We start from the raw sequence: 27,998 nt of genomic DNA, 5'->3' as shown, positions 1-27,998 counted from the left end.
ATGCCCTTTAGGGAAGGAAATCTGCCATCCTTAACCAGTTTGGGTTACACATGACACTGGAGCCACAGCAATGGAGTTCTTAACTGCTGTCTGGACAATTAGGGATGGGCATTAAATGCTGGTCGAGCTCATATGCCACGAGTTAATATGAATCAAAGGCAGCTCAGTGGTTGGCGTGGCAGAAGAGAATGACAATGAGCAAGAAATGCCAGGAACAAATATAGGCGTGTCTGTGTGTGCGTGCGTTTGTGTGTGTGTGTTGCAGGGGGAACAAGAAAGTTTTTTTGTTAGAGCAATGCAGATTAAAACTATAAAATGATAGGAAAGAGTAGAATGATGGGAACAATGGTTAAGCAATCAAGAGCAAAACAGTCAAGTACATAAGACTTACAAAAAGGGATAGAAGATTTTTTTGTTATTGTTGGGCTGTGAATGAGGCAGAGTTGGGGCCAACATTCAATATTATATTGGGTCAGTGGGTGACAGCATAGGTATTAAAGGGATATGGGTTCAGCAGGTAAAGTGAAACTAGTTCCCTATGTTGAAATTTCTACATACAGACAAGAGGTGCAGGCCTCCTATTAAGGATGATGAGTCTCAGTCAAATCCTGCGCTGTCATTATACTACCACAATGTAATGCTGCACTTAGTGGCTAGTGTTAGTTATATAGTGTCATTGCTGTGACGTGAGCAGAAATCATACTGGGGGGTAGAGTGGGTAGGGGCATGGTGATGAGGTTGTGGTGGGGGTGGAGGAAAACAAGAAAGGGAAAGAAAGAGACTCACTCTGCTCTTAAGCGTCTGAGCTCTGTGTCACGGAAGTCCTTGCCATGCTTCGATTTCACTGTGGCAAGTTCCTCTTTCAGGCTTCGAATGATCTTCTGGAGAGTGGCTGGATCTGGCTTTCCTACATAGGGTAGGGGAAGTGGGTAGTGTATTCTGCAGGCATCAAAAAGAAAGATCAGTTTACAAAATGGAAACAGGAGCAGGCGAATCTGGATTGTGGCCTTGATTCCATTTTTTTTTGCCCGTTCTCCCAGCAGACCCAAATCCCCCTTGTCAAACAAAAATACAGTTAACTTTTTATTAACCGCCACTTATAGGACCAGGAGTGTGCCAGATTATCTGAAATATTTGATTATCAAGAGGTCCATATAATCAATGTTAAAAAACACAGTAAGTAATATGAACATAATGCAGGGAGTATACAGAGTGTTATACTTTATTTACTGCATAAATCACAAATAATAAAACTTAAGTAAAAGCTTGTAGAGTGCCTTCTGACTGACATCTTCAACTGACTACTGATAGATCATGGTATTGGAGGAGAAATTGAATAAACTGTTGATATTTCATGTGGTAATTCGATTGACCACAAGTATATTTACATTGTGGCAAATAAATTTAAAAAACTATAATAATTGATCAGAATAGTACATTAAACTTCATGGTATTTGAAGTATATAATTTTTGGATGAAGTTCTGAGGAAGGGTCACTCAACCCAAAACATGAACTCTGATTTCTCTCCACAGATGCTGCCAGACCTGCTGAGCTTTTCCAGCGGTTTTGTTTCCAATTTCCAGCATCCACAGTTCTTCCTGTTTTTATTTATTTGTTTGCCAGTTTATCCAGAGTGCCAGTTCAGAAGCTGTCAGTTAAAACAAAGTTGGCTGTACGTCTATCTCAGTCTTTAATATATTCAATAACCCAGACTCCTCTGCTGTGTCTAATGACACTGTGAAAAAATAGAATCTTGAATGGGAGACAAATCTTTTTAAGATTGTGCCTCACCAGGTCAAGGCAAGGGAAAACATCCTCCCAACACACACACTTGTCAAGTCCCTTCATAACTGAGATCACCTGTAACTGTTCTAAACTCAGAGTACAAGCCCAACCTGCACAATGTTCCCTTATCAGCAAACCCCTTCATCCCAGGAATCAGCCTTCTCTGAACTACTTCCTAACAAATTATGCCTCTTCTGAAGCAAGGTCATGGTCACTCTTCTCTGTGTTGGCAATACGAAGAGAAAGCTATTTGCTTGTTTCAAATTTTGACAATTAAGAGTCTCTCAAAACACAGATGCATAATTCAAGAACTTTCTTTCTGCTTGATGCCCAACTAAAATCCATGGATCAAAGACTCATCTCCCACATGCTCCAATTCCACCAAAAGCCCCAACCTTCAAGCGAGAACTGGACCCATTCCTGAATGGGGTTGTAGGTCACCTCATTCAGGAAAGAGTGATGTCAAAGACACCATGAAGGCTAGAGTAATCGCCCGGGTTAGTTTAGTCCACTCAAAGGAGGATTGAAGATGAACTCATCAGGCATTCACCCTCATGGACTAGCCTGATGTTAGGTCTCCCTTGGAAGATCACATAACTTTTGGGAGGAGGGGGTGATGCACAGTTGTGTGGGAGAGGCTGAACCGAGCAGTGGGCCATGAGCAGCAGTGGCGATCGAATCACGGGGAGCGTGGCAGGCCCGGAGCACTGTCAGCTGGAAGTCGGGTGTGTGGAAGCGGCTGTGGGCCTGAGCCCAAAGTGGTTAGAGCGAGTCCGAAGTGTTGGTGAGGGAGGACCCCAAGGATCTGCAATGTTGAGAGCAGGGAGTCCGAGGTTTCCCAGCAAGCAGGCTAAAGTGGAGGAGACCCAGCCCTTGCACGTAAGACTGTTGAACAATTACCTTTATTCCTGTATTTTTCCACTTAATACCAGAAAGGGTGGTAATGTTAACTTCTAACTTTATTTTACTACTAATACTAAGAACAACAGCAATGTTTTTCTTCTAATTTTCTTTCCCTATATTACTACTTTACCTTTGTACCTAATATGGCACTGCATGTGACAACATTATACACTTTTCACTGTACTCCTGTGCTTGAGTACACATGACAATAAAACTTAAATCAATCAAATTTCTTGTCAACTATTAGATTCGATTAGATTAGTGTGGAAACAGGCCCTTTGGTCTAACAAGTCCACACCGATCCTCCAAAGAGTAACCCACCCAAACCCAATTTCCTCTGACTAATGCATCTAACAACACTAAAGGGCAATTTAACATGGCCAATTCACCTGACCTGCACATCTTTGGACTGTGGGAGGAAACCCACGCAGACACGGGGAGAATGTGCAAACTGCACACAGGCTGGAATCGAACCCGGGTCCCTGGTGCTGTGAGGCAGCAGTGCTAACCACTGAGCCACAGTGCCAACCTCAAATCTGATTAGATTAGATTAGATTCCCTAGAGTGTGGAAACAGGCTCTTCGGCCCAACCAGTCCACACCGACCCTCCGAAGAGTAACCCACCCATTCCTGCGTTTTACATACTCCCTGTTTTGTCCTGTTTTGAGTGGAACTGAATATTTAGAAGCAGTTTGATTTGAGGTATCAGATGTAACCTGGTTCAACAGACCATTTCTGATTTTTTATAAAAATTCTTTCATATGATATGGGCATCACTTGTTGCTAATCCCTGACTGTTAGGGCAATTTCAGATGACAGATAAGACTCAAACACATTACTGAGAGTTAGAGCCACATATAGGTTTAAATCTACAAGGACACCGGGAATGAAATAGGTTGTTACAACAATCAACAATACCTTCATAGTCACCATTACTTTTAATTCATTAACTGAACTTACATTCCACCAACTCTCATGGTGGGAATTGAACCCATGACCTCACGGCATTAGCCCGGGCATTTGGATTACTAGTCCAGTGATATTACTACAATGCCCACAAACTCTAACCCCTTGCCTTGCTAGCTCATTTTAAAGTGCTAAGAAATAATATATGGATCAGAGATTTCTATTAGTTCTTACCAGGAGAAAAATAAATTATAATTTGATCTTTGTTTTATTAAGCATGGATTTGATACCTGTCAAACTCCACTGAGTAAATGAGGATGAGGTAACGTTTCACATTGAGGGCTCCAGATTTCGGTGGTGGTGCGTGCCTCATTGAAACTCCAGCTTTCCGGTTTCTCAATAGCTCCAGGTCAGCGTAGGTCAATAGGTCAAGAGTCACTGATTCACTGCTCTGAAAAATCAAATAAATAAACCCAGTGCATCAAAAGATGCTGTGGTCAATGTTCTGACCCCAACCCACACAGCATTAAGAATGACAAGTTTTCCCAGGGCTTAGGAGGCTTCAGAGCTCAAATCTGACAAATGCTTGTGTCTCCACACCCCATCTCAGTGCAGAGGACGATAGCAAATAGGAGCAAGTGGTGGACATTCAGCCCCTCAAGCCTGCACAATCATCCAACTATGTATCGGCTGATCTTCCGAGGGTCTTGACAGGTTGGGTGTTGAGAAGATGTTCCGGTAGTGGGGCAAATCTCAAACTAGGGGAAAATTGTCAGATAGTAATGAATGACTGGAATTCCCTACCTCAGAGCTGTGGAGATTACATCACCGAAAGTATTCAAAGAGGAGGTTGTTAATATTTTTGAAATATTAGGTGTTGACGATTTGTTGAGTTGGCACAAGAACAGGAGTTGAGGCCTGGGGCAGATCAGCCATGATCTTGTGGAATGCTGGAGCAGGTTTGAGGGCCAAATAGCCTACTCCTGTTGCTGCTTCTATTTGTTATGTTCTATCTCAACTCCACATATCCCCATAGCCCTCAATACATAGAAATCTATTGTTGATCTGTCTTGAAAATAATGAATGAACTTCCACAGTCCTTTGAGGTGGAGACCTCCAAAGATTAACCACTTCAGTAAAGAAATATTTCCTCATGTAGGTCGTAAATGGTCAAATTATTATTCTATGACTGGGTCTCCTGGTTCTTGGACCCTCCTTCCACCCTCCCCCACCTGACTTTAATGAGTAGGCTTCTTCAGAAGCTGGGACAAAGTGAGGACTCCAGATGCTGGAAATCAGAGTCGAAAAGTGTGTTGCTAGAAAAGCACAGCCGGTCAAGCAGCATCCGAGGAACAGGAGGGATGACGTTTCAGGCATGACCTCTTCATCAGGCTGATGCAGGGCTTTGCTTTTCCAGCACCACATTTCTCCAGAAGCTGACTTCTCACAAACAGTACTTTGTTTCCAGCAACTGAGCATGTGGCCAGAAAACCTGGGAGCTAACAACAACAACAGAAAGCGATAAACAAGAAGTAATGACAGGGGGAGGTGGGGGGAGTGCAATCCTGTCTGGTTCGGTTTCTTAAAGCAAGTTAGCTTAGAACAATCTGGCTGCAGGGAATATCTCTCAAGGAGAATTCAGTTGAAATTCTGTGTACTGTCTCATTGGAGGGATCGGTGTGGACTTGATGGGGCGAATGGCCTGCTTCCACACTGCAGGGATTCTATGAAATCCCTGGGTTTCAGATTTCCAAGTCAGGAATGACTAAAACATGACTAGTTTTAGACAGATCATTACAAAACATGATAGTGTATTCATTGCAGGCTCTAATCCCTGCACAGAAAACAGAGTTGGTGAAGTATCAGCTATGGCTCAGTATATTAGGTCAGAAGGCCCCCACATCAGAGACCTGAGCACCAAAAGTCATTGCTGACATCTTTCATAAACTGTGGGTCCATGCGGCCTCCAGGTTAGATGTAAAAGACTCGGTGGGACAATGGCAAGGGATAGCATCTCCCCACTGTCCTGGACCAATACTAATCCCTCAATTAATATCACCAAAAGTAGATTATCTGGCCATTTTCACTTGGCTACCTGTAGGAGTTTGAAACGTATCAGTGTGCAGACATATTGCAGCAGGTGCTATGCTTCCACAGTACTTCACTGTACAGACAAACAGGTAATTGAGAACTGAGGCTGCAGGTATTAGAGGGACATCTCATTTTTTTTTGGTTCAGTAACAGGAAAGAGATAATACAGACGAGTCATACATCATAAAAACATGTGCTTTGGCCCAGTCTATTATGACCAATAAGCACCAAACTACACAGACTCTCACTTACCTGCACTTGGTCCACAGCCAATTGTGCACTTTCATTAACTGCTTATCCAGATGTTTCTTAAATGTATCGAGCTCCACCACCCTCTCAGGCAGTACGTCCCATATTTCTATCATCCTCTTTGTAAAAAGAAACCTCAGATCTCTTCTAAACCATTTACTTTTCACCTTAGAACTTAAGTGTTCTAGTCTGAGACATGTGCCATGGCAAACAATTTAGACAATCTATCCCACCCATGGCTCTCAATTATTTTACACCTCAATCAAATGTCCCCTCAGCCTCCTCTGCCCAAAGGAAATTAAATTCAGCCTACCCAGTCTCTCGTCATAACATACACATCCTGGTGAATCTCCTATGCACCCTCCCCAGTGCAATCACTTTCAGATAGTGCGATGACCAGAATTGCACAATATTCCATTTGTGGCCTAACTAATGTTTTATGTAACAAGAATTCCTTACTCCTATATTCCACACCCCAGCTAATGAAGGCAAGTATCTCAAATGCCTTCTTCACCACCCTGTCTACCTATGTTAACACCTTCAGGGATCCTTGGACATGAAGAGCTCAAACTTTTGAATGGAGCTGGGCTAAAGAACGAAAGAACAAATGCTAGGTACAAACATTTGCTCCCTCAAACTAGATCATACCTTTGTGATGGCTGACTCCAACATATTGCAAAAGATTGAGAACTGTTTGAAGTTGCCAGTTTTGTGAGTGACATCTTCGATATCTGGAACAAAACAGAGATTCAAGTTAAACAGAAACATTTGGGTATAGTCCTGAAGGAGTCATATTGGACTCAAAACACTAGCTCTGCTGGTCTCTCTACAAATAGTGCACTTGGTGCATTCCAGCATTTTTTTTGTTTTATTTCAGATTCCAGAATCTTTCATTTCATTTTAGCTACAGTAAGGTTAACAGCTAACCTCTGCTATTCAACGTTTATCCTCCCACCAGCTTTCATGCTATTGCTAAGCAACAAAACGTCATGAATGAAGTGCAGCCACAAAGTATCAGCCCACAGAAACCTACAAGTGCTTTCACAAAATCCTTTACACAATTCTTTTTCTGAAAAATTTTTGTACAGACAAAATCAGAAGGGGCCCAGGAGAAACCAATCACATTACCAAAACAGTTGAAAACCAGAGAACAGAAAATTAAGGCAATTGCAAGTAAGTCCCAAATTCAGCTATGAACAAACGTCAGTGACGTACTGTTGGACAAGGTGGTGGATGCAGATTCAATAAACTGATCTCACAGAGCTTGCACAAACTCAACAGGTGAATGACCTTCTTTATGCATAACCATTCTCTCATTCCATTCCGTGTCGAAGCAGTGTTCGGAGATTGTATGATTATCAAAAGGACAGGGCAGTAACTCACATCTTTGCAAATGCATAACCAAACAGCTCAGCTCAGCTCAGGATAGAGATTACAAATAAGAAATTTTCAGAGCCCTTTGCAGCAATCCTGCTATCTCACTAAATGGACATCAAAAGGTTCCACACAGACAAGACCACGAACCCTGCTCAATACGATGCCGTCGCTCAGCATTTGGCCATTATCAAAACTCAGTTGTCAAAACATGTTCCTTCGGTAATAGGTAGAGTGCACGCTACACTCACCCAGCCCTCACCTCCTCAACTCCAAACATCCACAAGAGGGGCATTCCTTGACTGGACAATACCAGCCAAAGTGCTAATTGCAACATTAACAACCAAATTCAGATAATTAGCTGAGTCTATAACATGGTTCAGTGACACTGGCTAGAAGAAACATACATTAGATGAGATTCCTTACAGTATGGAAACAGGCCATTTGGCCCAACAAGTCCACATCGACCCTCCAAACAGTAACCCACCCAGATCCATACCCTACATTTACCCCTGATTAATGCACCTAACACTGTGGGCAATTTAGCACGGCTATTTCACCTGACCTGCACATATTTGGACTGTGGGAGGAAACTGGAGCACCCGGAGAAAATCCACACAGACACAGTGAGAATGTGCAAACTCCACACAGACAGTCGCCTGAGGCAGGAATTCAACCCGGGTCCCTGGCACTGTGAGGCAACAGTGCTAACCACTGAGCCACCGTGCTGCCCCAATACATTCACAACTAGAGACCCGTTTTCTGAAAATAAAAAGGAATATATCCTAACATACACCTTTTTTAATTACCCAGGAGTTTGGGGAACCCAATTGTTTCCATTGCTTTCTCCATCACAATGTCTTAGCGAGAATCCACTAGCCAATTAATTAGCCCTAAACTCTCAAAGTATAAACTGTTGTGATTGTTTGAAATTTGGAATTTTTGCATTTGTCCTGATTAGTGTATCATGATCGACTTGGAAAAGTTTGCTGATTGTCAAGCTCTGCTACTCCCAAAGCTATCTCAAGAGTTGATTGTTTAATCAAAACACACAAAGTCCCCAATTTCTCTGTCTGCTAGAATCAGGTCCACAGACAACACTGACCAGATTGCTGGTATTTATTCAGAAACAAAGAATGCGGATGGTGGAAATCAGAAATTGCTGGAAAAGCTTAGCTGGCCCAGAAACTGAACCTGAAACGTTAACTCTGATTTCTCTCCACAGATGCTGCCAGACAGGCAGAGTTTTCCAGTAATTTCTGTTTTTGTTCCCTCCCCAACTACTTGAATAAAGCAACTGTGTAAACATGACACAGGAAGTTTCAGTAACTTGCCTTTAAAAAAAGAGGAATAATAACTTCTTCCACAAACTCTGGTTTTAAAACAGTCCTTTACCACTCGATTCACAATCAGAAATACAGAACATAAAATGGTACAGTCTTTAAAAGCGTAAAATGAAAAGCCTTGGCAACATGTCTCTTTTACCCTAGAATTTAAAAAAAGGTTCTATTTGAGGAATGGATAACTTTAGGAGAAACAGGTTGAACCTTTTAATGATCATATAAAGAGCAGCTCTGAACTTACAAACAGCCTCGAATTCTCCTCGCCATTGCTCAGATGTCAATCGGTCCTCGACTTCCACCTCCAACACATCTCCAGTCACCATCATCGTGACTATATACTCAATGCCCCGGAAAACATAACTAGCTTGCACAGAAGAACCTCCTTCCATGGTGTGGACAGACAAAGGGCTATCTACTCCAGGGCAAGGCGACGGTATATGGTAAACTTCAACAGCACTGATGAGCTGTTGTATCTTTTAAGCCTTAGATAGAAAATGGAAAAATCAGAAATATGATAAATACTGTAACAACATATTGTTATGTACTGGGATGGGCCCAGCTATCCCTCACAGTATCCAAATTCATTACCCAATGTTGTACTGATTCCAATCCATCCAGATTGTCCATGGAGGATTACATTATATAATGCCCTAAGTCCTTATACAGTCTAAACAGCATCACATTTAGTATAGCATAGTCCAGAATAGACAGTATTCAGTGTTCTGAACCAAAGCAGTCAAAGGAAATCCCAAATGTAAAACATTAACTCTGGGTACACTCTACACTGATGTGAGCAGAATTTTCAGTATTTGGTGTTTCTGTTAAGGGTGATTCTTGATCCCCATATCCTAATTAGCAGAGAGGTGGAATCAGGTTAGGCTGACAACAACTGGGGCAGGTAGGACTTCAACAATGTGTGGAAAAAATTGGGAACAACAATTGGCAAATGCCATTAGAGCGCTTAACTAGTCTAATTTGCTAATTATCCTGTTCAAGATGTTATTGCACAGCTCTGGAGCAGATGGGACTTAATAGAATCATAGAATCCTTAGTGTGGAAGCTAGCCATTTGGCCCATTGTGTACATTCGACCCCCCAAAGAGCATCCCACCCACACCGACACTCTGCCATTCTATCCCCATAACCCTGCATTTACCATGACCAATTCACCTAGCCTGTACATCCCTGGACACAAAAGGGCACTTTAGCACCGCCAATCCACCTAACCTGCATATCTCTGACCTGTACGAGGAAACTAGAGCACACAGAGGAAACACAGACAGATGCAAGGAGAATATGTGCGAGAAACAAAGCCCACTCACTTCAATAATTTCAGTCCGAGACAAGATCTGAATCAGTAGTGTCGTTTATTTTACCCTTGCAAGAGGATGCGATGTCCACTGTCTGCAAGGCAGGGACACACACACACTGAATTGAACGAATACCAGATATTTATGTAATTTGGTTCCTTTTTTTTATCCCATTGCTCCTCCCAGTTTACATCTTCCACTTCTCTAAGACCGGCACCCATTACTCCTGTTTATCTCTTGCCTTATCCGGCCTTGTCTGTGACAAAATGCTTATTTCTGGCCTCATAAGGCCGTTTGACCACATCCCACTGTGGCCCATTGTTGGGTATTATCCTTTCTTCACCATTATCTACTCACTCCATCTGTGCTTTCCCCAACCATACTGATCCTTATGACCTTTTAATTGGGGTTTGTTCCTGTGTTTTTGTAAAAGTGGGAAGCAGATGCTTATAACTACTGCTGGTGCAAGCATTTCTGACTTAACCTACATCCTCACAGCACCTTATCTATTTGTCTGCAACATCTACCATTGTTTTGCAGTCATGTTTCATTCTTGCATGCAATTTTAGCTAATACAAAAACAATTACGTATTTTCTCCACATAGTTTGCATTCTAGTTGATTCAGCTCTTAGTTGAAACAATTACACACTGGTGTGAGTTCATTTACCTTGCATAAGTAATTATAATTGCAGAAGTAACACTACTTTACCTACATCCCCACAATATGCAAACTCCACGTAGACAATCAGCCGAGGCTGGAATCGAACCCGAGTCCCTGGCGCCGTGAGCAGTGCTAACAGTTTAAATCTGGTTCTCCTGGTCCAGAATTAAGGACATTACAACTGCACCCCAAGACTCAAGCAACACCTTATCGGTATTTTCTAAACAACCCATTCGGAGAGGTTACTACTCACCTCTAGAGCAGGCGGGATTTTAACCCAGGACTCCTGGCTCAGATGGAGGGACAATACCACTGTACTTCAAGACAGTCTTGTGCTACAGATATTTTCTATTAAACCTGTTCAGGAATGTTGTTACGTTCTCTGGAGCAAGTAGGGCACGAAATATGATAAAATAGTTGCACCAACATATCTTTATGTACTGGAATGGGCCCAGCCTGTCCCTCACGGCTCAGAGATAGGGACACTACCTCTACATCAGAAGCCCCCTTATTTGAACTGAAGCGTTACCCAAGGCCTCTGGGTTAGTAGTTTTGCAATATTACCGCGATGCCACCATCGCACGTTCTAATAACGTCTTAAATATAGCTCTGTCTCCTCAGAGAGTGAGCGTTAATGTGGAGGGAGATTGTGACGCCCCCCACAGTCGACTAGCCCGGCCTTATTTCGCCGCAGAGCGCAATACCCGCACCCCCACACACACACACAAATCCCACCGCACACCCTTCCCTCAACAATCCCGAAACCCCGTTCTCTCCGAGTGTCTATCCCTCCAGCCGCCGCCGCCGCCGCCACTCGGGCCGCTCTCTACCCCCGTCTCCCGGCGCAACCTAACTTCATGTCCCGTCCCTGCCCCGCTCCGATTCGTCACTCCCATCGCCATCCCCGTTCACTATTGGTCGATCCCTCGCGTCAATCACGGGGACGGTTTGGTTGACGCGTATCTAGCAACCGGACGTACCATCGAACGAGGCAAGGGAGAGGTGGGGGAGGGAAGAAAGGGTATGATTTGGATGCCTCAAACTTCAATTATGAACATTAGAAATATATGTAATGTATCGACATTAGATTATGAATGGTTTGTGATTGGGTAGGATGTTCAATTTCTGCACTTGTTTTTAAAAATGCGCCCTGTGGTGGATGTTATACCCCTATCGTGTCAGCAAATACTTTGGAGGCGTTGTGGGCGCTGAGGGATGGCGTCATCAACCCGCGCCACTCTGTCAGCTGTCAATCAAAGCTGGGTCAGCTGATTGCACATAGTAATAGGCAGGTACTGCACTTACTCTGGAAGGTGCATGGAGCTGGGGGTGTGGGTTGTTTTAGTTGTAAATTCTCGACGTTAGCTTGCATGTCCCCACTCCTAATTTCTTTCAGCCCCTTAAACCTTCCTCTTGCACCTCTTCCCATTTTAATCATTCCACACATTGGTATCAATGCCCCTCAGTTGCTTGGGCCTCAGTCCATGGAGCTCCCTTTCTGAACCTATCCACCTTTCGACTTCTCAGGTTAAGGTAAAACAAAGAAGTGCGGATGCTGAAGATCTGAACAAAAAGCAGAAATTGCTGGAGAAGCTCAGCAGATTCTGTTGGTCAGTCACAGAGATGTATAGCACAGAAACCGAGTCTACATTAGAGTGGTGCTGGAAAAGCACAGCAGGTCAGGCAGCATCCGAGGAGCAGGAAAATTGGTGTTTCGGGCAAAAGCCCTTCATTAGCTGGAAACAGACCCTTAGGTCCAACTCTTTCATACCAACTGGATATCCTTGATTAATTTGGTCCCATTTGCCAACATCCCCTAAAACCTTTCCTATTCATGTACCCATCCAGATCCCTTTTAAATGTTGTAACTGTTACCAGCCTCCACCACCTAGTTTTCCTGAAGAAGTGTAATTCCTGAAATGTCAGACTTCTCCACCTCCTGATGTTGCCTGGTTTGCTGTGCTCTTCCAGACTCCTGCTTGTCTAGTTTGGATTCCAGTTCTGAAATTTTTTTTTGTTTCCACCACTTCCTCTAGCAGCTCATTCCACAATGCATGAAAAGGTTGCCCCTTAGGTCCCTTCTAAAATCTTTCCCCTCTTACCTTAAACCTATGCTTGTCTATTTTTGGACTCCCATACCCTGGGAAAAAGACCTTGGCTATTCACCCTACCAACACCTCTCACGATTTTATGAACCTCTATGTTTTTGGAATATAGTATGCAATTCTGGCCTTCTTCATATCGAAAGGATGTTGTGAAACTTAAAAGGGTTCAGAAAAAATTTACAAGGATGTTGCTGAGTTTAGGAGATTTGAGCTATAGAGAGAGGCTGAATAGGCTGGGACTGTTTTTTCTGGAGTATCGGAGGCTGAGGGGGTGACCTATAGAGGTTTATAAAATTATGAAGGGCATAGATAGGATAAATAGACAAGGTCTTTTCTCTGGGTTAGGAGGAGTCCAGAACGAAATGGCATAGTTTTAGGGTGAGAGGGGAAAGATATAAAAGAGATCTAAGGGGCAACTTTTTCACACACACAGGGTGATGCATGTATGGAATGAGCTACCAGAGGAAATGGTGGAGGCTGGTACATTTACAGCATTTAAAAGGCATCTGGTGGGTATATGAATAGGAAGGGTTTAAAGGGATTGGGCCAAATGCTGGCAAATGGGACTAGATTAGATTGGAATATCTGGTCGGCATGGACGAGTTGGACCAAAGGGTCTGTTTCTTTGCTGTACACCTCTATGACTCTATAAGGTCACCCCTTAGTCACCAATGCTCCAGGGAAAATAGCCCCAGCCTACTCAGCTTCTCCCTAAAGCTCAAACCCTCTGACTTTGGCAATCTCCTTGTAAATCTTTTCTGCGCTGTTTCACAACATCTTTCCTATAGCAGGGAGACCAGATTTGAACAGTCTTCCAACAATGGCCTAACCAATGTCCTGTACAGCCACAACATGACATCCCAATTTCTATTCTCAATATATTGACGAATAAAGGCAAGCGTACACAACATCTTCTTCACTACCCTGTTAAACTGCGACTCTACCTTCAAGGAACTATGAACCTGCACCCCAAGGTCTCTTTGCTAGGCAACACTCCCCAGGGCCATACCTTTAAGTGTATAATTCCTGCCCTGATTTGTCTTTCCAAAATTCAACACCTCACACTTGTTTAAATTAAACTCCATCTGTCGCTTCTTGACCCATCGGCGCATCTGATCAAGGTCCCGTTGTATACTATCCATTACACCATCAACTTTGGTGTCATCTGCAAACTTACTAACCATTCCTAGTATATTCACATCTAAATCATTTGTATAAATGACAAAAAGCAGTGGGCTCAGCACTGATCCTTGTGGCACACCGATGGTGACCAGGCTCCAGTTAGAAAAACAACCCTCCATCACCAGCCTCTGCCTCTTACCTTCTGAAGAAGAGTCACTGGACTCAACGTTAATTCTGCTTTCTCAACTTCTTTCCCTCTTCAAGATTACCTTACAGCACTAAAAGACTTCCTTCAGCCCATTTGAGCTGTATAAGACACTAAAGTGGATTGGCAAAATTGATGTAGAGTGGATGTTTCCCCTTATGGGACAATTTAGAATGAGAGGTCTTGGTTTTATGCTGAGGCTTGGCAGATTTAAAACAGAAGGTGCAGAAGAATTACTTCTCTCAAAAGGTCATGAATTCACTACCCTAGATTATGGTAGATGCCAGGATGTTGAGAAAGAATGAAATGGGCAGATTTTTAATTACTGAAGGCTTGAAGCATGATGGAGAGTGGGCAGGAAAATGGAGTGGAGTCAAGATGAGATTCATGAAGATTACATTATATTTAGATTTTATTGTCACGTGTACTCAAGTGTGAGGTGTTGAATTTTGCCGGTGGGCGGCACGGTGGCACAGTAGTTAGCACTGCTGCCTCACAGCGCCAGAGACCCGGGTTCAATTCCCGTCTCAGGCGACTGTGTGGAGTTTGCACATTCTCCCTGTGTGGAGTCTGCATGGGTTTCCTCCGGGTGCTCCGGTTTCCTCCCACAGTCCAAAGATGTGCAGGTCAGGTGAATTGGCCATGCTAAATTGCCCGTAGTGTTAGGTGAAGGGGTAAATGTAGGGCAATGGGTCTGGGTGGGTTGCGCTTCGGCGGGTCGGTGTGGACTTGTTGGGCCGAAGGGCCTGTTTCCACACTGTAATGTAATGTAATCTAAAAAAAAAAGAATATAGTGAAAAGTATAAATGGCAGAGTTGGCGGAATTGCCTACTCCTGCTCCTAGTTCTTATGTTCATCCTAATCCCATTTATCAGCTCTTGGCCCGTCACCTTATGGTGTTCCAAGTGCTTATCTAAATACTTCTTAAATGTCTTGAGGGTTCCCATCACTATCACCCATTTAGATTCACAAGAGTAATTTGAAGAGAGGATCTAGAATGTTACCAGAGGCTCAAAGATTTGCAAAACAACCAGAGGTGATATGAGGTGAGCCCACTCTGCCATTCAATAAGATCATGGCTGATCTGATATGGCCTTAAAGCCACTTTTTTGTCTGTCCCCATAACCCCCGACTTATCCCTTGTTGATCAAAAATCTGTTTAACTCAGTCTTGAATAAATCAAATTATTCTCCCTCCACTGCTCTGTGGGGTAAAGAATTCCAAACACTTCCAACTCTCAGAGAATAAGTTCCTCCTTGTCACTCTTTTAAATGGGAGGAACCTTAGTACAGAACCTTTTTTGATTTGATTTGTTATTGTCACATACCTAGGTATAGTGAGAAGTTTTATTTTGCTGGCAGTACAGGCAGATCAAACCATACAAGGGGCATAAGATAATAGAACAGAGTGAGGGATATATTATGGCTGTAGAGAAGGTACACGAAGAGCAATATCAACATTACATTTAAAATATGAGAGTTCCATTCAGAAGTCTAATAACTCAGGGGAAGAAGCTGTTTATGAATCTGTTGGTACATGTGTTTAAGCTTTTGTATCTTCTGCCAGATGGAAGAGGTTGAAAGAGATTATAACCAGAGTGGGAGGGGGCTTTGATTATGTTGGTTGCCTTTCCAAGGCAACAGGAAGTATAGATGGAGTCAGTGGATGGGAGGCTGGTAATGGACTGGGCTGTGTTCACAACCCTCTGTAGTTTCTTATGGTCCTAGACACAGCAGTTACCGTACCAAGCTGTGATGCACCCAGATAGAATGCTTTCTACAGTGCATCTATAAAAATTGGTAAGAGCCTTTACAGACATACTGAATTTTCTTAGCCTCCTGAGGAAATAAAGGCATTGTTGTGCTTTCTTGACCATTGCATCAACATGAATCAATCAGGACAGATTGTTGGGAGATTGTCATTCCTAAGGACTTGATGCTCTCGACCGTATCTACCTCAGCACCATTGATGTAGACAGGGGCGCGCCCTCCATTCTGAAGTCAATGACCAGCTCTTTCGTTTTGTTGACGTTGAAGGAGACGTTGTTTTCTTTGCATCACGCCACAAAGCATTTGATCTCTTTCCTGTATTCTGTCTCGTCATTGTTTGAGATCCGGCCTACAACAGTGGTGTCGTCAGCGAATTTGTAGATGGAGTTAGGACAAAATGTGGCCACACAGTCCACCCTACTTTGACCCCTCGTTCTAAACCCCCCCCCCCCACCCCAAAAGAGGAAACAATCCCTCAGACTCTAAAGAAACAGAAGAACTGCAGATACTGAAAGTCTAAAACCAAAACAGAAATTGCTAGAGAAACTGAACAGCATATGTGAAGAGAAAGCAGGTCTGGTGATCCTTCTTCAGCATCTAACCATGTCACACTTCTGGTTACCAAGCCATGCAAAACAGTCGCAATTAACTGGGATAAACACCATTGCTGCAAACTCTCCCACCTTAGGATTAAAGGCGTATTCTGAATCATCTCTTCTGCATAGTCTGTGCCTCTTCCTGTTGAAATATTGACAACTAACAATGTAAAAAAGATCATTTGACATGCAGCTGTTTCAAAATCTTGCAGCCAGATGGCAGTTACTAAAAGCTTTGAGTGCTTAGAGGTATTAAAGATGGGATTAAAGGGCAGTTCGGAGACATGATAAAATGAAGAGCACAGTGTGACAACAGTGAAGATAGTGCTACGCCCACATTTCAAAAGATATCCCTCGGCTCAACAGAAATAATATTCTGCCTATCTTGTCAACGTTTCTGTCTTTCTTTGAATTTGGACATCACTGACAAGGCTAGCATTTCTTGCCCATTCCCAATTACCCCTCGGAGAGGGAATGGGGTCCCTTCAAGACCATCTTTGTGTGGAACCACAGAGGATTGGTGAAATACTAATCAAATATTACACATGGGTACTTAATGTGGACAAAGACATGGAAGCTAGGGAACCTGAGGAAATAAATAGTGATAAAATGAAAGCAGTCACATTACAGCTGAAGGTTTTAAAATGCATTCCAAGGACCTGACCAGCTGTACATTGTGGGAAGTCAAGGAAGAAATTGTGGGGCTACTAGCAGAGATATTTGTATGATCTACAGCCCTGGGTGAGGTACCAGAAGGCTGGAGGTTGGCTAACATTGCGCCTTTTTTAAAAGAAAAAAGCCTGGAAATGAATGGGTCTGATGTCAGTGGTGGATAAGCTGTTGGAGGGGATTCTGAAAGACAGGTTTTCCATACATTTGGAGAGACAAGGACTGATTAGGAATATCAGCATGGCTTTGTGCGTGAACGATCGTATCTCACAAACTGGATTGAGTTTTTTGAGGGCATGACCAAGAGGACTGTTGAGGGCAGAGCGGTAGATGTTGTCTGCATAGACTTTAGTAAGGCCTTTGACAAGGTTCTGCATGGTATACCGGTTAGTAACATTAGATCACTCAGGATTTGGGAGAAATTGCCAATTGGATACCAAATTGGCTTGATGGTAGGAGACAGAAGGTTGTGGCAGAGGTTATTTTTTGGACTGGAGGCCTGTGACCAGTGGTGTTCTGTTGGGATCAGTGCTGGATCCACTGTTGTTTGTCATTTACATAAATCATTTGGATGAGAATATGGGAAGCATGATTCGTAAGTTTGCAGATGACATCAAAAGTAGTGGTGTAGTGAACCGAGAAGAAGGTTATCTAAGAGCACAATGGGATATTGGTCAGCTGGGCAAATGACAGGAATGGCAGATGGAGTTCAATTTAAATAAATGTAAGTTGTTGCATTTTGGTAAGACAAACCATGGCAGGACTTACACAGTTCATGGTAGGGCCCTGTGGAGTATTGTCGAACAGAGACACCTAGGGGCTCAGGTAGGGCCTAGGTTCCCTGAAAGTGGTGCCACAGGTTGGCAGGGTGATGAAGAAGGCATTTGGCATACTTGCCTCCATCGGTCAGAGCATTGAGTATAGTAATTGGGATGTCATGTATAAGACATTGGTGGGGCCACCTTTGGAGTACTGCATACAATTCTGGTTGCCCTGCTATAAGAAGGGTGTTATTAAATTGGAAAGGGTGGAGAAAAGATCTACAAAGATGTTACCAAGAGTGGAGGGTTAGAGTTATAAGGGTAGGCTGGGACTTCTTTCCCTGGTGTGGAGGAGGCTGAAGGATGACCGTATAGAAGTTTATAAAATCACAAGAGGCATAGAAAAGGTGAATTACAGAGGTCTTTTCCATAGGATAGGGGAGTTCAAAACTGGAGGACACAGTTTTAAGGTGAGAGGGGAAAGATTTAAAAGGGACCTGAAATGCAACCTTTTCACACAGAAGGTGGTGTGTATACGGAATGAATTGCCAGAGGAAGGAGTGGATGCAAGTACAGTTATAACATTTAAAAGACATTTGGACACGTACATGAATAGGAAAGGTTTAAAGGAAATTGGGCAAACGCAGGGAAATTGAACTAGTTTAGATTGGGAAACCTGGCTGGCATGGACGAGTTGGGCCGAGGGGTCTGTTTCTGTGCTGTATGACTCTATGTCTCTAAACTGACTGACTTGCCGGGCCATTTCAGAGAGAGGTTAAAAGTCAACCACATTGCTGTGAGCCTGGAGTGTCATGTAGACCAGCCTGAGTGAAATCAGTAGGTCTCCTTCCCTAAAGGACCCTGGTGAACAAGATGGGCTTTTAACAATTGACAATGGTTACAAGGTCAGTATTACTATCTTTATTTACAGGTCTTTTATTAATTGAATTTAAATTCCACCAGCTGCCATGGTGGGTCACAAGCCCATGATGCCAGAGAATTAGTCTGCGTCTCAGACTTTCTTGTCCAATGGCATTACTAACAGCATCGTCTACCCCTAACCAAACAAGAGAATAATGATATGATTCTGAAATTCAACTCCTACATTGACAAAAATTATTAAGTGCTTATAAAACAGCCAGCTGTTGTGACTTTGAAATCCTTTCGATGAGCTAACCCTGGATTATGGATCCACAAACACAGTCAGCTCATCCATGTCTGATCCTGGACAGATAGAGTGCTGTTAACAGTCCTTTCAATCTTGGAGCAACTTACAATTGAGCAGAGCTGGTTACTGCTGTGCTGAATGTGTGCATGTTTGAGCATGGGCTTGAGTAACTATGCAGCACTCAGATGAGAAACTGAAAGGAACACACTATTAAATAGGTGATCGCCAGATTCAATGGGCCGAAAGGCCTACTTCTGCTATGAAGTTTTATGGCCTTTCAGACCTTGGGGGTGCAAGGTCAGACAGCACATGTTGCAGCAATAGAAGAAGCCTCTATTTATTGTTCTGTTAAATCTAAATCTGTAGGTATTGTGTTTTCAGCCTAAGTTATGAGAATTACCATTTTTGGATTTTACTGCTGCAAATATTGAGGGTCCAGCAAATACAAAAATGATGAGTCAGACGACACCAGATTATGGTCCAACAGATTTATTTAAAATCACAAGCTGTCGGAGCACTGCTCCTTTGTCAGATGGGCCAATGGGCTGAGAAGTGGCAGATGGAGTTTAATTCAGATAAATGCGAGGTGCTGCATTTTGGGAAAGCAAATCTTAGCAGGACTTCTACACTTAACGGTAAGGTCCTAGGGAGTATTGCTGAACAGAGACCTTGGAGTGCAGGTTCATAGCTTCTTGAAAGTGGAGTCGCAGGTAGATAGGACAGTGAAGAAGGCATTTGGTATGCTTTCCTTTATTGGTCAGAGTATTGAGTGCAGGAGTTGGAAGGTCATGTTGCGGCTGTACAGGACATTGGTTAGGCCACTGTTGGAATATTGCATGCAATTCTGGTCTCCTTCCTATCGGAAAGATGTTGTGAAACTTGAAAGTCTTCAGAAAAAATTTCAAGGATGTTACCAGGATTGGAGGATTTGAGCTATAGGGAGAGGCTGAACAGGCTGAGGCTGTTTTCCCTGGAGCGTCGGAGGCTGAGGGGTGACCTTATAGAGGTTTACAAAATTATGAGGGGCATAGATAGGGTAATAGACAATGTCTTCCCTGGGGTCAGGACCTAGAGGGCATAGGTTTAGGGTGAGAGGGGAAAGATATAAAAGAAACCTAAGGGGCAACATCTTCACACAGAGGATGGTATGTGTACGGAATGAGCTGCCAGAAGAAGTGGTGGAGGCTGATACAATTGCAACATTTAAGAGGCATTTGGATGGATATATGAATAGGAAGGGTTTGGAGGGATATGGGCCGGGTGGGATTAGATTGGGTTGGGATATCTGGTCAGCATGGATGGGTTGGACTGAAGAATCTGTCTCCATGCTGTACATCTCTATGACTCTAGTCGACAAAGGAACAACACTCTGAAAACTTGTGATTTTATGTAAACCTGTTGGATATTAACCTGGGGTCATGTGACTTCTGACTTTATCCACCCCAGTCCAACACTGCCTCCTCCACATTACAAAAGTAATGTTCGGAACCACCTTCAGTAATGCAGTGTGTCAGGTTTATATAGTTGTTTTGAATTGTTTGTTCATGGGATGTGGACATCACTGGCTAGGTCAGCACTTATTGCCCAAATGTTGCAGTGGGTCTGGAGATACATGTAATTCAGAGACTTAATAAGGAAGCAGAGTTCCTTCCCTCAAGAACATTAGTGAACTGTAATATGGATCCACAAACACAGTCAGCTTATCCATGCCTGGTCCTGGACAGCCAGAGTGCTATTAACAGTGCATTCAATCTTGGAGCGATTTACAATGGTCACTGGGTTTTTATTCAACTGAAATTTCACCATCTGCTACAGTGGGATTTGACATTTTCTCCCCAGAACCTGGACTCCTGGCTTACTAGTCCAGTGACATTACCACTACTGTCTCCCCCTTTATAGTCAACTGAAACATTTATAATAGAAAAAGTTCACACAGAATGCACACAATCATAAGACTTTTTAAAATGTTTTATTGATAAATTGTTACAATATGAAGTAAAGACATTGTGATATCTTTTTGTTTGACATACAATGGGTAAGCAGTAAAAATATGGCATTCAGAAAACTCTGCACATTTAGAAGTTTTAAATAGTGTTGAGCTATCTCCAAATTGAGGGCAGTATGTGGCTGGAGCTGGCATCAAGCTATCCCTGACAGCAATTCTCCTTAAAGGCAGCTGTCCAAACTCTCAGCTTGAAGCTCCACAACCGTTAATCTGCAAAATACCAAAGGACTCCCAAGATCTGAAATGCAATTGCAATTCTTACATTTACATAAAGACAACAGCTTGATAGCAACAATGTGTGTGCATGTTTCTCTCTCTCTCACTCTCTTATGGTCTTATAGTCTCTCTCTCTCTTTGCACTTCCTTCACTCTCATTTTTTCCCTGACCCTCTCACATTAAGCCTCTCTCAGCACTTTGTGTTCAGCCTCTCTCCCACTTCCAATCTTGTGTTGTATCTCTATGCTTTTTTCACTGTCTCTTCTAACGATCTCAGATGATTAGTAATACTGTTGAAGTCAGATCCCAGAGTTAAACCTGGCTTGAGAAACCGTAAGCTTTATTTTCGCAAGTTGTTTGCTGTGGTGGTCAGTCACTGAATACGTTCACAAGAGGCTGCCAATGTACTTTTAACAAAGGAACATAAATGTTTCTTACATACAAAAGTGAAGTAAATACAAACTGTCTTACATGATATAAAAATTATTTGAAACGGTCTTACCAGAAAAGTCAGAAATGAAGATTCAACCCTGTTATCCTCAATAACAACCTTATAGATACTCAAACCTCAGTAAAGGATTAGTCTACTTCCAGTTTAAATTTCCTTGTTCAGTTGGCGTGGCTGTATTTGGTTTCTTTCCAGCAAACATTTTCATTTATTTGATGCTATTCCTTTTGTCGATGTGTCCTCCTAAGTCCCTTAAACAAACAGCTCACATATTTCTTAACATCAATTCATTAAATTCCTCATCCACAGCCTTCTATTTCTGGAGTTTTTCTCTTACTGAAAGTAAACTACTCTGTTCCTTTTCTCCTGCCCCGACTGTTGTAAAGACTGCCAAATTGCATTGCTGCTGGTACAGGCTTTTTCCCTGAATTATCTACTCGCTGGAAAAAAAAACCTGACCACTCATCGGCCTTCTGGATAGTTCTCTCTCTCTCCTTCTGAAAGGAAACTTGTTTCTATTTCTGTCTCCCTGTATCATAGGACACTTTGTTGCTACGCAACTGCCAATTATTTTCCACTCTTCCACCCTTGTTTTCTAAAACCCCGAACTGTTCACCTCAACGGTTTTTTTTGATGGCTTCATTTAAGTGCATATCAGCTCCAGACAACCCATCACCACTGAAAGAATTCAAAATCTAAAATGAAAATAAAACTATGTTTCCTCATTTCTTAACACTTACATTATCAAATCAATCTTAAAGATACACATAGTCTGTCCACATTAGAATCTAAATTTTAAAATTAGACTTATAAATTACAAACTTTCATCAAATTCTATTTGTCACCATGTTTTTCACTACCCTTCCGCTTACTCTCTCACTCAGACACTCTGCCCCTCTGTTTCTCTTCTCTTTCTCACTCTGTCCCTCACTTGTTATCACCTAATCTCCAATTCAACCCTCCCACATGCTCTCTCTTTCTCTCGTTGCCTGTCACTTGCTCTCCTACTCAACCTCCTTCTGCACTTCTCTTGTTTTCTCTCTCTCTCTCTCTCTCTGTCTCTCGCTTGTTCTCTTACTCAGTCTCTCTCTCTCTTTACTGACCTCTACCAGGAATCAGCCTGGTATAATTGAAAATAAATTTTTATTTCCTCACAGATGTGGTTTCATTGTGATTGAACGCCACTAAAATACTGACTGAACAGATAAGTAGATGTCAGCTAAGCACAAAGGTCAGACCAGAATTAAAACACATTATTTGGAAGCAGAAACTGATTCAGTTCTAGAGTGATGATTTTAGATTACTTACAGTGTGGAAACAGGCCCTTCGGCCCAACAAGTCCACACCAACCCTCCAAACAGCAACCCACCCAGACCCATTCCCCTACATTTACCCCTTCACCTAATACGATGGGCAATTTAGCATGGCTAATCCACCCTGACCTGTACATTTTTTGGACTGTGAGAGGAAACCGGAGCACCTGGAGGAAACCCATGCAGACACGGGGAGAATGTGCAAACTCCACACAGACAGTTGCCTGAGGCGGGAGTTGAACCCGAGTCTCTGGCGCTGTGAGGCAGCAGTGCTAACCACTGAGTCACCATGCCACCATTATTAAGCTTTATCCTGACAATGTCGTTTCAAAAATGTTTCTGCTTCCGCAGCATGTTGGAACATGAACTCTTGTAATGCAATGGGGAATGTCCTTACCTCTAGGCCAGAAGCTCTGGGTTTATGTCCCACTACAGGACTTGATGGTCATGAGTGATGGATCATAACGTGACTAAACAGTTAGGTTATCAATCTGTACATTTTTCTGATGCACTGTTGGCGATAAGATTGGAAGAGTTTCCTAGTGAGTCCAAACCATGGGGTAGCCACAATTCAACACCCTTTCTGCATTAAATAATTCCACCTACTGTTTTTTTCCTTCTGTGAGAAAGCATCGCCCTCATTCTGAGGGACTACCACACGCACCTTATTGGAATCGAAGTTTCTTTGAAATTAAAACACCACTTCTCACTCGAAAAATGTTGCAGCATTTCTCTCTTGCTTTTTTAATGCTCGTTAGCTCCTCAATGCTGTTTATGTTCTTGAGATCTTCCTCGGAATCAGATTTAATTGAAAAGAAATCCCACCATCGTCAACCGTATGAAGTTGGTGAGGGGGGGGGGGGCGAGCCCAGAGCAGAGGTTGGTGAGGGGGGGAGCGAGTCCCAGAGCTGAGGTTGGTGAGGGGGAAAGCGAGTCCCAGAGCTGAGGTTGGTGAGGGGGAAAGCGAGTCCCAGAGCAGAGGTTGGTGAGGGGGGGAGCGAGTCCCAGAGCTGAGGTTGGTGAGGGGGGGAGCGAGTCCCAGAGCAGAGGTTGGTGAGGGGGAGAGCGAGTACCAGAGCTGAGGTTGGTGAGGGGGGGAGCGAGTCCCAGAGCTGAGGTTGGTGAGGGGGAGAGCGAGTCCCAGAGCAGAGGTTGGTGAGGGGGAGAGCGAGTCCCAGAGCTGAGGTTGGTGAGGGGGGGAGCGAGTCCCAGAGCAGAGGTTGGTGAGGGGGGGAGCGAGTCCCAGAGCAGAGGTTGGTGAGGGGGGGAGCGAGTCCCAGAGCAGAGGTTGGTGAGGGGGGGAGCGAGTCCCAGAGCTGAGGTTGGTGAGGGGGGGAGCGAGTCCCAGAGCAGAGGTTGGTGAGGGGGGGAGCGAGTCCCAGAGCTGAGGTTGGTGAGGGGGGGAGCGAGTCCCAGAGCTGAGGTTGGTGAGGGGGGGAGCGAGTCCCAGAGCAGAGGTTGGTGAGGGGGAAAGCGAGTCCCAGAGCAGAGGTTGGTGAGGGGGGGAGTGAGTCCCAGAGCTGAGGTTGGTAAGGGGGAGCGCGAGTCCCAGAGCAGAGGTTGGTGAGGGGGATCGAGTCCCAGAGCTGAGGTTGGTGAGGGGGAGAGCGAGTCCCAGAGCAGAGGTTGGTGAGGGGGAAAGCGAGTCCCAGAGCAGAGGTTGTTGAGGGGGAAAGCGAGTCCCAGAGCAGAGGTTGGTGAGGGGGGGAGTGAGTCCCAGAGCAGAGGTTGGTGAGTGTGGGGAGTGAGTCCCAATGCAGAGGTTGGTGAGGGGGGAGCGAGTCCCAGAGCAGAGGTTGGTGAGGGTGGGGAGGAACGAGTCCCAGAGCAGAGGTTGGTGAGGGAGGGGGGGGAGGAGTGAGTCCCAGTGCAGAGGTTGGTGAGGGGGGGGGAGGAGCGAGTCCCAGAGCAGAGGCCAGGGAGTGGTGGAGCGAGTCTCAGAGCAGAGGTTGATGAGTGTGGGGAGCGAGTCCCAGAGCAGAGGCTGGTGAGGGGGGGAGCGAGTCCCAGAGCAGAGGTTGGTGAGGGGGAAAGCGAGTCCCAGAGCAGAGGTTGGTGAGTGTGGGGAGTGAGTCCCAGAGCAGAGGTTGGTGAGGGGGAAAGCGAGTCCCAGAGCAGAGGTTGGTGAAGGTGGGGAGGGAGTCCCAGAGCAGAGGTTGGTGAGGGGGAAAGCGAGTCCCAGCGCAGAGGTTGGTGAGGGGAGGGAGCGAGTCCCAGAGCAGAGGTTGGTGAGGGGGGGGGAGGAGCGAGTCCCAGAGCAGAGGTTGGTGAGGGGGAAAGCGAGTCCCAGCGCAGAGGTTGGTGAGGGGCGGGAGCGAGTTCCAGAGCAGAGGTTGGTGAGGGGGGGGAGGAGCGAGTCCCAGAGCAGAGGTTGGTGAGGGGGGGGAGGAGCGAGTCCCAGAGCAGAGGTTGATGAGTGTGGGGAGCGAGTCCCAGAGCAGAGGCTGGTGAGGGGGAAAGCGAGTCCCAGAGCAGAGGTTGGTGATGTGGGGAAGCGAGTCCCAGAGCAGAGGTTGGTGATGTGGGGAAGCGAGTCCCGGAGCAGAGGCCAGCGAGGGGTAGAGGGAGTCCCAGAGTAGAGGTTGGTGAGTGTGGGGAGCGAGTCCCAGAGCAGAAGCTGGTGAGGGGGAAAGCAAGTCCCAGAGCAGAGTTTGGTGAAGGGGGGGAGGAGCGTGTCCCAGAGCAGAGGTTGGTGAGGGGGAGGGAGGAGCGAGTCCCAGAGCAGAGGTTGGTGAGGAGGGGGGAGGAGCGAGTCCCAGAGCAGAGGCCAGGGAGTGGTGGAGCGAGTCTCAGAGCAGAGGTTGATGAGTGTGGGGAGCGAGTCCCAGAGCAGAGGCTGGCGAGGGGGGGGAGTGAGTCCCAGAGCAGAGGTTGGTGAGGGGGAAAGCGAGTCCCAGTGCAGAGGTTGGTGAGGGGGGGGAGCGAGTCCCAGAGCAGAGGTTGGTGAGGGGGGGGAGGAGCGAGTCCCAGAGCAGAGGTTGGTGAGGGGGGGGAGGAGCGAGTCCCAGAGCAGAGGCCAGGGAGTGGTGGAGCGAGTCTCAGAGCAGAGGTTGATGAGTGTGGGGAGCGAGTCCCAGAGCAGAGGCTGGTGATGTGGGAAAGCGAGTCCCAGAGCAGAGGTTGGTGATGTGGGGAAGCGAGTCCCGGAGCAGAGGCCAGCGAGGGGTAGAGGGAGTCCCAGAGTAGAGGTTGGTGAGTGTGGGGAGTGAGTCCCAGAGCAGAGGCTGGTGAGGGGGAAAGCAAGTCCCAGAGCAGAGTTTGGTGAAGGGGGGGAGGAGCGAGTCCCAGAGCAGAGGTTGGTGAGGGGGGGGGAGGAGCCAGTCCCAGAGCAGAGGTTGGTGAGGAGGGGGGAGGAGCGAGTCCCAGAGCAGAGGCCAGGGAGTGGTGGAGCGAGTCTCAGAGCAGAGGTTGATGAGTGTGGGGAGCGAGTCCCAGAGCAGAGGCTGGTGAGGGGGAAAGCGAGTCCCAGAGCAGAGGTTGGTGATGTGGGAAAGCGAGTCCCAGAGCTGAGGTTGGTGATGTGGGGAAGCGAGTCCCGGAGCAGAGGCCAGCGAGGGGTAGAGGGAGTCCCAGGGTAGAGGTTGGTGAGTGTGGGGAGCGAGTCCCAGAGCAGAGGCTGATGAGGGGGAAAACAAGTCCCAGAGCAGAGGTTGGTGAGGGGTGGGAGCGAGTCCCAGAGCAGAGGTTGGTGAGGGGGAGCGAGTCCCAGAGCAGATGTTGGTGATGTGGGGAAGCGAGTCCCGGGGCAGAGGCCAGCGAGCGGTAGAGGGAGTCCCAGAGTAGAGGCTGATGAGGGGGAACGCAAGTCCCAGAGCAGAGGTTGGTGAGGGGGGGCGGGAGCGAGTCCCAGAGCAGAGGCTGGTGAGGGGGAAAGCGAGTCCCAGAGCAGAGATTGGTGAGTGTGGGGAGTGAGTCCCAGAGCAGAGGTTGGTGAGGGGGAAAGCGAGTCCCAGAGCAGAGGTTGGTGAGGGGGAAAGCAAGTCCCAGAGCAGAGGTTGGTGAGGGGGGGCGGGAGCGAGTCCCAGAGCAGAGGCTGGTGAGGGGGAAAGCGGGTCCCAGAGCAGAGATTGGTGAGTGTGGGGAGTGAGTCCCAGAGCAGAGGTTGGTGAGGGGGAAAGCGAGTCCCAGAGCAGAGGTTGGTGAGTGTGGGGAGTGAGTCCCAGAGCAGAGGTTGGTGAGGGGGAAAGCGAGTCCCAGTGCAGAGGTTGGTGAGGGGGGGGAGCGAGTCCCAGAGCAGAGGTTGGTGAGGGGGGGGAGGAGCGAGTCCCAGAGCAGAGGTTGGTGAGGGGGGGGAGGAGCGAGTCCCAGAGCAGAGGCCAGGGAGTGGTGGAGCGAGTCTCAGAGCAGAGGTTGATGAGTGTGGGAAAGCGAGTCCCAGAGCAGAGGTTGGTGATGTGGGGAAGCGAGTCCCGGAGCAGAGGCCAGTGAGGGGTAGAGGGAGTCCCAGAGTAGAGGTTGATGAGTGTGGGAAAGCGAGTCCCAGAGCAGAGGTTGGTGAGTGTGGGGAGCGAGTCCCAGAGCAGAGGTTGGTGAGTGTGGGGAGCGAGTCCCAGAGCAGAGGTTGGTGAGTGTGGGGAGCGAGTCTCAGAGCAGAGGTTGATGAGTGTGGGAAAGCGAGTCCCAGAGCAGAGGTTGGTGAGTGTGGGGAGCGAGTCCCAGAGCAGAGGCTGGTGAGGGGGAAAGCAAGTCCCAGAGCAGAGTTTGGTGAAGGGGGGGAGGAGCGAGTCCCAGAGCAGAGGTTGGTGAGGGGGGGGGAGGAGCCAGTCCCAGAGCAGAGGTTGGTGAGGGGGGGGGAGGAGCGAATCCCAGAGCAGAGGCCAGGGAGTGGTGGAGCGAGTCTCAGAGCAGAGGTTGATGAGTGTGGGGAGCGAGTCCCAGAGCAGAGGCTGGTGAGGGGGAAAGCGAGTCCCAGAGCAGAGGTTGGTGATGTGGGAAAGCGAGTCCCAGAGCAGAGGTTGGTGATGTGGGGAAGCGAGTCCCGGGGCAGAGGCCAGCAA

At 46.0% G+C, this 27,998-nt stretch overlaps 1 protein-coding gene across 4 annotated transcripts in view; it reads right to left on the bottom strand.

Annotated features, from left to right (window-relative positions):
* Positions 1–11,385, bottom strand: part of ccdc61 (coiled-coil domain containing 61) — a 37,706-nt gene extending 26,321 nt beyond the window's left edge. For 2 of the 4 annotated variants that reach the window (XM_043680816.2, XM_043680817.2), the window contains exons 1-5: positions 10,877–11,385; positions 8,894–9,134; positions 6,584–6,666; positions 3,886–4,046; positions 787–939 (exon numbers count right to left, since the gene is read on the bottom strand). In XM_043680816.2, coding sequence (XP_043536751.2) covers positions 787–939; positions 3,886–4,046; positions 6,584–6,666; positions 8,894–9,041 — 545 coding nt within the window. In that variant the 5' untranslated portion in view covers positions 9,042–9,134; positions 10,877–11,385. Of the gene's footprint in view, positions 1–786; positions 940–3,885; positions 4,047–6,583; positions 6,667–8,893; positions 9,135–10,671; positions 10,831–10,876 lie in introns of those variants that run through there. The other 2 variants (XM_087984047.1, XM_087984048.1) reach the window with 2 other exon arrangements.
* Positions 11,386–27,998: the final 16,613 nt, after the last annotated feature.

This window comes from Chiloscyllium plagiosum, unplaced genomic scaffold, assembly GCF_037043375.1.
Source record: "Chiloscyllium plagiosum isolate Xiang-an unplaced genomic scaffold, Cpla_swu_hap1 HiC_scaffold_47, whole genome shotgun sequence".
Lineage (NCBI taxonomy): Eukaryota > Metazoa > Chordata > Chondrichthyes > Orectolobiformes > Hemiscylliidae > Chiloscyllium > Chiloscyllium plagiosum.
The sequence above is the reverse complement of the archived record's forward strand: the minus strand, read 5'-3'. Positions and strand labels throughout refer to the sequence as shown.